Below are 10,902 nucleotides of genomic sequence, written 5' to 3'. Positions count from 1 at the left end.
AATAACTCATACTACCACATAAGTGACCTACGCGACTAGTTTGCAGGGAAAGCAAACTTTGAAATTACACAAATAAGATTACAAGCTATTTTAGATACATACTCGGGTCGTTTATCCAAGTTAACCAATCGAATTTTCTACCCCGCGATCTATGAGAGATCCATTCATAAGACTTGATTTGAATCTCGTTTAGTGCCACCGGAGGATTCCACCCTTCACCGCGAAAAACCACTTTGTTTCGGTTTGACCATAACAAATAAACACATACCCATTTAACCATTTGCCATACCCTTTTACCTTGATATTACGATGTTACCGGAACGTTATCTTGTAGTATTTCATTTATGCTAAAACTCGATATATTACCAAAACCCCACCAAGAGAACACACGATTCCAAATATCCATCACTTGATTGCAAAATATAAACGCATGATCTATAGTCTCCAAGTCTTCATCACACAATGGACAACGAACACTATCAAGATCTATGCCTCTATTGTCTAGCTCCACCCTTACGGGTAAACGTTTCAAGTTTGCTCGCCAAACAAGTAATTCTAATTTTTTGGGAACCAGAGAGTTACGTAAAGTTTCTTGAGCTGAGATATTACCCGAAAAGGAGTGAGCATCGATGATAGAGGATAGGCGATTGACAGTGAACTTTCCATCGGTTGAAAGCGCCCATTTGAAACTGTCCCGAGTGGTAATGTCAAAATTATAACCTGCAATAATATTTGTTAGTTCCAAAAGCTCGCCTTCCGTTCTTCCTGTAGGTGTACGGATCCAGTCGCATATCAATCTTGGACCTGCATCTCCCAATTCGACTTTCTCGCTGATCAAAGCCTCAGGTGAAGCTTCAAGTCTAAAAAGTCGAGGGAGCAGCTGCTTCAATTTTCCTTTGCCACACCAATTGTCTTCCTAGAGCTTTGTTGAGGAGCCATCACCAACTTGCTGCACGAAAGAATCTGTAAAAGGAATGCCCATGCCTTCGATTTCAAACCCTGCTAAGATAATGTTATGCCAAACACTTGGCTTTAGGGATCGAATTTCTTCGATCTCTAAATCCAAGCCCCCATAAGAACCATATAAACTTCGAATAATTTTCCCCCAAAGTGAATCGGTTTCGGTATTGAACCTCCACCACCACTTTCCCAATAAGGCTAAGTTTTTATTTTTTAAAATGCCAAAATTTAACCCCCCCCCCCCCCCCCCCCCCCGTTTTCAGAGGATGTAACTACACGATCCCATTTTACCCTAGGAATTTTATGACCCGAATCCGACCCGCCCCAAAAGAAATTTCTCCTCACACTCTCAAGTATTTTGAGCACACATGACGGGGCACGAAAAAACGAGAAATAATACAATGGAAGGCTATTTAAGATCGATTTAATAAACACACTTCTTCCTCCGAATGACAACGTTTTCATTTTCCAATTCGAGAGTCTAGATTTAACCTTATAACCGGGTTCCAATTCTTTAGTTTATTCATCTTCTCACCAATAGGTAACCCGAGGTAGGTAAATGGGAAGGACCCTACTTTGCAACCCAATCGACTAGCAACATACCCGATCTCATCAATGCTAATGCCAATACCATACAAACAACTTTTATGAAAATTAACTTTCAAACCCGATACCAATTCAAAACACTTAAGGAGATTTTGTAGACTAAAATCAATTTTTTGACTCCACTCTCCTAGAAAAATAGTATCATCCGCGTATTGTAGATGTGACACTTGTACATTATCGTTTCCAATTTTCACGCCTTTGAAGAGACCCTTATCCGTGGCTGCTTTTGTCAACATATTGAAACCCTCCGCGACTAATATAAATAGAAACGGGGATAGTGGATCACCTTGACAAATGCCCCTTCCTAAAGAGAATCATTAGTAGGAGATCCGTTTACTAAAATTGAGATAGTTGCGGATTTTAGACGCGGGAGTATCCACTTTCTCTACTTTGCGCCAAACCCCATACACTTCATCACATCCATTAGAAAATTCCAACTTATACAATCGAACGCTTTTTCAAAATCAACTTTAAAAAGTATACCCTTTTGTTTTTTTGCTCTTAGGAAATCTATACTTTCGTTTACAATTAACGCACTATCTAAAATGAATATTTCTTTTAAGAAAGCGCTTTGCTCTATACCGATAAGTGAGGGAATGTTTTTCCTTAATCTATTCGAGAGGACCTTGGCAATTACTTTACAATAACTACCAAATAGACTTATGGGTCGAAAGTTGCCAAGACCTTAAGGATTCGGTTTTTTAGGAATTAACGTTACAAAGGATGCATTACATCCACGTGAAAATTCACCATTATTCCAAAATCACTCGATAGCATTAATAAGTTCTCCCTTTATGGTATCCCTATACTTTTTGTAGAATCCTAGATTAAAGCCATCCGGGCCTGGGGACTTGGAACTCCCGCAATCAAAAACCGCATCTTTTATTTCTTTTTCATCTAATGGAGCTTCCAGTTTTGCTGCGTCTTCGTGGGCCAGGCTAGGGTAACTTAGATCCTCCATGCTAGGTTTCAAGATGTCCAGTTCTTCGAAGGTTTTCTTGAAGTGATTGAAGATTTCCTCTTTGATGTCGTTTGGAGAAACGTTCCAAACCCCATTAATTGGTAACCCTCTGAAATTGCAATTATGATTGTTTCTTCGTATTGTCGTATGAAAAAACTTTGTGTTCTCATCCCCATCTATGACCCATTTTAATCGTGCTTTTTGTTTTAGCATGTTTGCTCTCATTCGTTCCTTTTCAACCCATTTCTTCCTCCAATCCCTCCAAAGTATCTTCTCACTATCGTCTAAACTGCAAGTTTCTGCCTTTATTTCAGGATTGACAGCCGTACCTTTTAGTGCTTCAATTTCACTATCCAAATTATTATAGGTTTTGCTCCATTCCTTCAATGCGTTTTTGACACTTTTTAGTTTGTTTCTAAACAAGCAGTCTTTTCTTTTATTCGCCTGGATTGGATTTGCCCAAGCATCTGAAATAATTTGGTCAATACCATCTTCTTCTAGCCACGCATCGAATATTTTAAATGGCTTCGGACCAAAGTTTAGCTCTTCATCCTTTAATACAATCGGGCAGTGATCCGAGAGATGTCTTTTCATAACAACCGCCGTAAGATCTTTCTACAAATTGTAGAATTTTTCATTCACAAGAAAACGATCAAGCTTACTATATATGATACCATCGTTACTAACCCGAGTGAAGTTCCTACCCCCCCCAACGGTATATCCAATAGCCTATTATTTGCTATAAAGTCATTAAATCTTCGAGCCCTGTATTCGAAAAAATCGCATTTGAACCTCTCTTGATCCCTTACTTCATTAAAATCCCCGCAAAATATACAAGCATCATCCGTTGTGTTTATCATATTTGTTAAAGCATCCCAAAGTTCCACCTTTTTTGCATCATCGTGTGGACCATGGATATTTAGGACATTTATCTCATTACCAAAATCCTTCCATATGCCACGAACCCCAATAACCCGATCGACATTTACATTTATAATTTCAACTGCATCAAAAATGTTTATATCCCATATTAACAATTGCCCACCTTCCATCCCAACCCTGGCTCTCTGGATGAACTCACAATTTGTAGATCCCCAAATTGAGCGTATCCATTTTTCTTCAACTAAGTTTAGTCTTGTTTCTTGAAAGGCAACAAAATCCGGTCTCTCTTTTCGAATTAATTTCCTAACCCATCCCACTTTATCATCTGGACCGCCTAACCCGAATCCTCTAATATTAAGAGATATAATCTTAATTATGAACAAATATGAATCGAGAAAAAACAGAGAACTTAATGAGAGATATTCCTCTCCTTCCATTTCAAACGCAACTTGCACCCATACTCTCTAATTTCCCTGGAATTAAGCGAATTAGCAGATGAAGAAATACCTTGGTCATCGTTAGAGGTGCTCGTGGATTTTTTTGGCACAAGAGGAACATTTAGAACGAAGAGGCTGATCACCAGGTTTGATATTCCTTGCCGCACTTTTGATGTTCATTAATCTTGATGAAGTTTTCTATCTCCTAATGCTTGACCAACAGCACTTCTTATTGACCTGCACTCGAGATCCATTGTGTTTATCCGAAATCTTTTCCATTCCTTGCTTCTTCAATTTTGATATCCTTGCAATTCCTTTATTTCCATCGTATAGATCCACCCCACTTGAGTTATTTGGTTTACTTGGACCGACATCTGTTACTGGATCATTGATTTTATTTGGTACCTCAATGTTTGGGTCAGGAATATTGGGCTCGATTGCAGGGTTATGACTTGGGCTGCTGGTATTATTTGTATGGCCCAATGATGGATCCTTGTCATTATTATTTTCCTCCTCACCACCTTGTTTTGCTTTTTCACTTATTGGGCTTTTAGACTCAGTAATCTTTGATGGGCCCGAGAGCCCAATATCATTGTTTGACCTTATAGGTGTTGATGCACAATTATTGGAAATTGAGTCGGATACAGGAGACAAGCAGTTCGGTATACACCCAGCATTAATAATCTTGGGTACGTTAGAGCCGCCATCAAGTCTGACATCATCGTCATGTCCCACACGATCTACAAAGTTGTTTTCTTGGAAAAGATTCTGAGTCTCAAAGCAGCCTGACTCTCCGTCTTCTACCCTTTAATTTTCCCGGTCACGAATGTCGCCGGAATCTTGTTTTTCACCCACCTGGAACCCACCACCATTGTTTATTAGGAGATCTTCTTCATAATCAGATTCAAACGGCGAAAGGTTGCCATCATCATCAGAGTTACTGAACGTATCATCTATAAACTCATCTTCTTCCTCTTTGGATTTAGTCGAACCTACATGAAGTCCAATGTTATCTTCTTCAACTTCTACTTCATCTTCTAATACCATGGTTACCTTCTTAGTAATGTCTTCTTCTACATAAGCCTGAATTTCATCATTACGTGACAAAAGTGTTACTTCTTCTTCAATCTTTCTCAAACTATTTCTTGTGTGTATTAGAACCCAACCACATTCCAGTTGTTGAATACTTTGAGTAATGGAACGGTTTTTCGTATCGAGAACATCACCTAATAGATTGCCTACTGAGATAAACACCGATTCATTCCAACATGTGACAGGGGTCCCAGAGATTTTGACCCAAGCTAGCCGTTTTTAACAACTAATCCTTGGTCCTATGATTTCTGTGTTTCTACACCATTTATGAATAGCATGTTCTCGATTGTTCATGACGTGCTTAGCCTCAAAAGAAGAATAAAAGACCCATAAGAACTTCAAGCCTCCCAGATATTTTATGTCATAGTTTACCATACCTTCGGCCCTACACAAGTCACCAATTTGACTTATGAGTTTCCAATTGACTACCTCCCCAATAATGGATCTTCCTGCTAGGTGTTTCACGCATTGAGATTCTTTGACTATGACCTTTTTTAAGGAATCCTTCCTCTCGACAGTTTTCTTCCATTCATATTTTTCATTTAGTTTAAACCTTAAATCTGGGAGCTTTGGGAATTCATCCCTCCATTCTCTATTATGTTGACCCGCAGCTGAGTTGTAAGCTCTGTTCTGGTGTGCATGGTTGTTATTTGGAACTCTGCTATGTTGCTCCTTCTCGTATCTTCCATCATCTAGATTGTATCCTGCTCTGTCATGCGCCTTAAACACTTTGATTGGCTGGCCATCAAAAAATATCTTACTGAGTGATGAAAGCATGATATCAGCATTCTGCACGTTGCTAAACCTAGCGAATGAAAAACGATGACCACCTTTGAGAAGTTTTCCTGCCATATACACATCACGGATCTCACCGTAACTTTTGAAGATTCTCCATAGGTCTGGAACACCCCAACTCTCCGGGAAGTTCAAAAACATAAACGAAGTCAAACGCATTCCGAATAGCCATCTCAAACGATCTTGAAACCTTCCATTGAATCGATCTCTCGCAAAATTCGTGCCTGCCCGGTGGAAATTCTGATTCTCTCTCCTCACCCTCTCTCTCCTCTCTTTCTCTCTCACACACTCCATTATCTTTTACCCGAAAATTAAAAATATTAATAAGGGGAGTGATTCGTACACCACCTATTTTTAGCCGCACACCACTAAATGTGCGTTACAGGGTTATACAGTACAACACTATAAAACATGTTTAGTGGTGTATAGCTAAAGTTAGGTGGTGTACGAATCATCACCCTTTTAATAGATATAAATTATATACTCCGTAAGGAATATGTAATAAAATTGTTGGCTAGACCACTATAATCCATGACATCTGTCATACAACCACATTGCTCCTAGATCAGGGCCATTTCAGCAACTTCTTCCTATCCTTTACCCATCACACTCCCTAGTATCCATGACATACTCCTTCACTATTAAATGGACCCACTTAAATTAATTAACTAATACAATGTATACTTTTTAAAGCATATGGTACAAACCAATAAAACAAATAGCTCTGTAATCCAATATGCTATTCAACGACATTTTCAATCACGATCCTTCAACCACGTTGCTAGGAAGCTTGCTAGCAATGGAGCCGTTGGAAGGAAGCTGCAATGGAGCTTCAACCACGCTCCTGTTAAAAGTGGTCTTAAGGCTATCTATAAAAAAGGGTTACTTATATTAATATGTATACATTTTAATCGACATACAGGTATTCACAATTATTTTGATGTTTTTTCTAATCACTTCAAAATGCATTGCTAATTAAATTTAAAAATATTTTTTTATTATTGATATATCGATTAGTATATACAAATCAATAATCGTAGTTGTTTATTTTCTAAATTCTAAATTCTAAGAGGATATGAGAATGGAAGGTTACAAAGGAAAAAATCTTTCATCTTATATTCCTTGAATTTATTTGGGACACAAATTTTATTTACTTTAAATGAAATCGAATTTGGAATGATTGAAAATAAAATTTGGTACGTATTAGTGAATTTAAGATTTTAAGATAGAAGATAAAGTAATATAAATCAGTCATTATCTAGTTTTGGTTGAGACTGAAGTGATTGAGATTACATCCATTAAGGAAAAGGAAGGAAGGAAACACGGATTACACACATAAAACAACGTCATTGTGGGCCCCTTTCAAGTTCTAGTCAAGTTCTAGAATGAAAAGAAACTGAAACCGTTGGTATTTTAGTATGTGACCCATGGGTATTGGGTTGTATCAGACCCTCATCCATGAAAGTGACCCTTCTCTCGTGAATTAAAAGCTACTGTATTTGATTTATTATTATTATTTTATTTTTTTTAATTATAAAACGCCAACGCAACACTCATCACGATTTTTTTATTTCATTTTATTTTAGTTTTAAAACCACACTCATCAAGAATTTATTCACCAATATGTTTACAAGGGGATTTAAACTCTAACTCTTTGATTGAAAGTATTCTCAAATGAATAACGGTAGACATAAGCAAGTGTTAATGATTTTTTTTATAATTGAGAGCAGTAGCGGATATAAAAATTGTAGTCACTAGTTACAACTTAAAAAAAAAATTACACAATTCAGTGGTGTAAATCAACAAAATTTAAACTATCAAGTGGTATCACTAGTTAAAATTTAAAAGATTTTCCATTATATCGCGTATTTTAGTAATAGTTCATGCTACCACTCCTGACATAATAGATCGTCCTTGATTGAGAGCTATAACACCACAATTAAATGGGTGATGATATGTACACAATTATTTTTTATTATGTACATAACTAACATGTTTTACAGTGTTGTACTGTATAACACTGTTAAACATGTTAGTTGTGTACATAACAAAAAAGGGTTGTGCACATATCACTATCCCAATTAAATACTTTAGGCTTGAATTCTACACTACTACTAATACTCCTACTACGTATTATTATTATTATTATTATTATTATTATTATTATTATTATTATTATTATTATTATTATTATTATTATTATTATTATTATTATTATTATTATTATTATATTTTTATTTTTTTGAAAAAGCAACAAATTTTATTGATAGCTCAAGGTTACAACTTCAAAGCCTTTTATTATTATTATTATTATTATTATTATTATTATTATTATTATTATTATTATTATTATTATTATTATTAATTATTAATTATTAGTTATTATTATGATTATATTATTAAGAGCTCTAGGAGTCGAACACTTTTGCCACCGTTAAAGAGATTTAACACCGGGGACACCGGTGCGCACCACTCCCCTCCGGTGTTAAATCACCGTTAAATCCATGTTAAATGCTTCAACGTTATATAGCTAACGGTGTGTTTAGAGATTTAACACCGGAGACACCGGTGCACACCACTCTCCTCCGGTGTTAAATTACCGTTAAATCACCAAAATATTATTTTTATTTATATTATATTTTTTATTAGTTAAATAAATTAAATAATAATAATTAAATAATGATTTAACACTGAGATTTACACTGAACCATTTCCCCTGTTTTGGCATCAGTGTTAAATCCAGTGTTAAATTTAACACCGAGATTTAACACCGAACAACTCCCTGTGCTCTAATATTATTATTAAAACGTTCCTCTCGTCCCCCCCCCCCCCCCCCCCCCCCCGCGCGTATATTGATAGAAAGTGGTGTTCATGCTTGAACGTATAAGTATTTGTCTAGGTAATACAGTAATATATATGCTGGATTACCCGATCTAGGTATTACATAATGTTACCACATAAATGTTATAATTATAGTTATAGTTATAACTAGTTGTTGAACCCTCGCTTCGCGACGGGGGTCCGGTTTTCAATGTATTTTATTGCGTTTAGTTTGTAAAATTATTTTGTGGCAAAAGAATGATGTCGTTGAAGCACAACTCGAGTCGAACTAAAAGGTATAACCCGTGAAAAATTTAAATGTTATTTTAAATTAATAATATATGTCCATCTCCGCGTTTAGCTATGTAATTATCGACTTTTAAAAATTTAACGCAAAATCAACGTGTATGAAAAGTACCCCAAATTTTTAGCGTTTTTTTAAAAGCGTCCGTTTTGCGTATAGTTAGTGGCATTGTGTTCCTAAAATTATTTCGAGTTTAACGATGGTGTCGGAAAAATTTAACTCGTTGCGAGCGAGAAGATATGACCCGTTGAATATTTGGGTGGAGTTTATTTAAGATATTTTATGAAAATGGTTATTTGATACTTTACCCCCTTTTTGGAGGGTCGATTTGAATATTTGAAAAAGTGTGGGGGTCTTTGGTGGTGTAGTGAAATTTAATTAGAATTTGAAAAAAAATGACGAAAATACTCCTAGTTACTATTCACCATTTTTATCTATTAGATAATATAGTAATAACTAGTTTTCGAACCCTCGCTTCGCGCCAGGGTTCGATTTTTAATGTATTTTATTATGTTTAGTTACGGAGCTTGCGAGTGAAAAATCAACATATATGAAAAGTACCCTAAATATTTTGCGTTTTTTTAAAAGTGTCCGTTTTGCGTATAGTTAGTAACATTGTGTTCATAAAATTATTTCAAGTTTAAGGATGGTGTCGGAAAAATTTAACTCGTTGCGAGCGAGAAGATATGACCTGTTGAGTATTTGAGTGGAGTTTATTTAAGATATTTTATGAAAATTTTGATTTGACGCTTTAACCCCCTGTTTTGGGGGCCGATTTTTAATTTTTGAACAAAGTGTGGGGGCTTTTGTTGTGTTACTTGAAAAAAAGAAAAAAAAAAAAGGTAAAAAGACGAAAATACCCCTGGTACTATTCGTAAGTTTTGTCTAATAGTTAATATGGTAATATGATGAGAACAAAGTTATTACTTTATTTTAATAATGTTGCAATTATTAATTTTAAAATTTTGAACTGATAGAATTATTGATTTAGAGTTCAAGTTTAGTATTGTTTTCACATATGTGAGACTATGTAGTTTTTATCCAAATGGGTTGGGTGGGTGTATGGGCTGATGGGCATATGTCATCAAAATTCTAAAATGGGTGTATGGGCTGATGGGCATATATCATCAAAATAATTAAGTGTAAAATATTATAACAACATAGCCCAAATATACAAGGGATTATTACTAAAATAATCATTTTTTCTTCCTTTTTTTGACTCAGAACCCATAAAAAAAAAATTTGACAATTTGCCCGCGCAAGACGCAAGGTCGCAAGGTGCCTGTTTGCGACCTTGCTTCCCGGTAGACGCAAGGACGCAAGGTGCCTCTTGCGACCTTGTTTCCCGGGGACGCAAGGACACAAGGTGCCTCTTGCTCCTGCCTGATATCATGATCAATGTTTTCTTTCAGACATTTCATCAAACACCTTACATGCATCTTACGTGATACGATTTTTTGCGACATCAAACACCCTAGTCTAATACGTAATAGCATTTTACTAGAAATAACTTATAAAAATAACAAAAAAAAAAAAATTATCACTGATTTACATTTATTTATTTATATTTATATACAAAATAACACATCTGGAACGTGTAACATTTTAAATTCATTGAAATGTATTGATATTGCATTGCATATTACGGAGTACTTGATAGTAAAATGTAAAGTAACTATAGTATTCGATTCTATTTATGTCACTTCAAATGTTCGATTTTGGTTTTGTTCAGATATGTGTTTGTTCTATTTACATGATGATGATATATTAGAGAAAGTTAATTTATATCACACCCCCAGGCCTGGGCAAAATGTGACTTAATATCAAAATATACCAACATATTATAATAACGAGAACAATACTAAATGAGAAAGTTAAACTTTATGGAGTACGCAGCGGAAAATGAAATGTCGTTACAAATGAGTAAAGTAAATGTTTAAATGCAATAGTAATAAATGTGATAATCTCTTGATCCTATGTCCAAGTAGCATCACATAAGCAGTAGATGAGTAAGCTTGAATCAAACAGCACCTGAGACAAAACAT

General features: G+C 35.6%; 1 protein-coding gene across 1 annotated transcript; it reads right to left on the bottom strand.

The window, feature by feature from the left end:
• Positions 1 to 304: 304 nt before the first annotated feature.
• LOC139863235 (uncharacterized) lies at positions 305 to 1,802 on the bottom strand. Its single transcript, XM_071851878.1, has 2 exons — positions 1,453 to 1,802; positions 305 to 860 (listed from the first exon to the last, which is right to left on the bottom strand). The coding sequence occupies exons 1-2, from the start codon at positions 1,800 to 1,802 to the stop codon at positions 305 to 307; spliced, it is 906 nt and encodes a 301-aa protein (XP_071707979.1).
• Positions 1,803 to 10,902: the final 9,100 nt, after the last annotated feature.

The sequence above is a fragment of the Rutidosis leptorrhynchoides genome, chromosome 8, assembly GCF_046630445.1.
Source record: "Rutidosis leptorrhynchoides isolate AG116_Rl617_1_P2 chromosome 8, CSIRO_AGI_Rlap_v1, whole genome shotgun sequence".
Taxonomy (NCBI): Eukaryota; Viridiplantae; Streptophyta; class Magnoliopsida; order Asterales; family Asteraceae; genus Rutidosis; species Rutidosis leptorrhynchoides.
Note: the sequence above shows the minus strand (reverse complement) of the source record. Positions and strands in the feature narration are given on the sequence as shown.

What these genes read in the sequence shown, in the direction of transcription:
- LOC139863235 (XM_071851878.1), bottom strand. Translation starts at nt 1,802, where the DNA reads ATGTTGACAAAAGCAGCCACGGATAAGGGTCTCTTCAAAGGCGTGAAA. An exon ending in AATTGGAACCCGGTTATAAG is followed by an intron (nt 861 to 1,452) that starts GTTAAATCTAGA and finishes TCGACTTTTTAG; the next exon opens with ACTTGAAGCTTCACCTGAGG.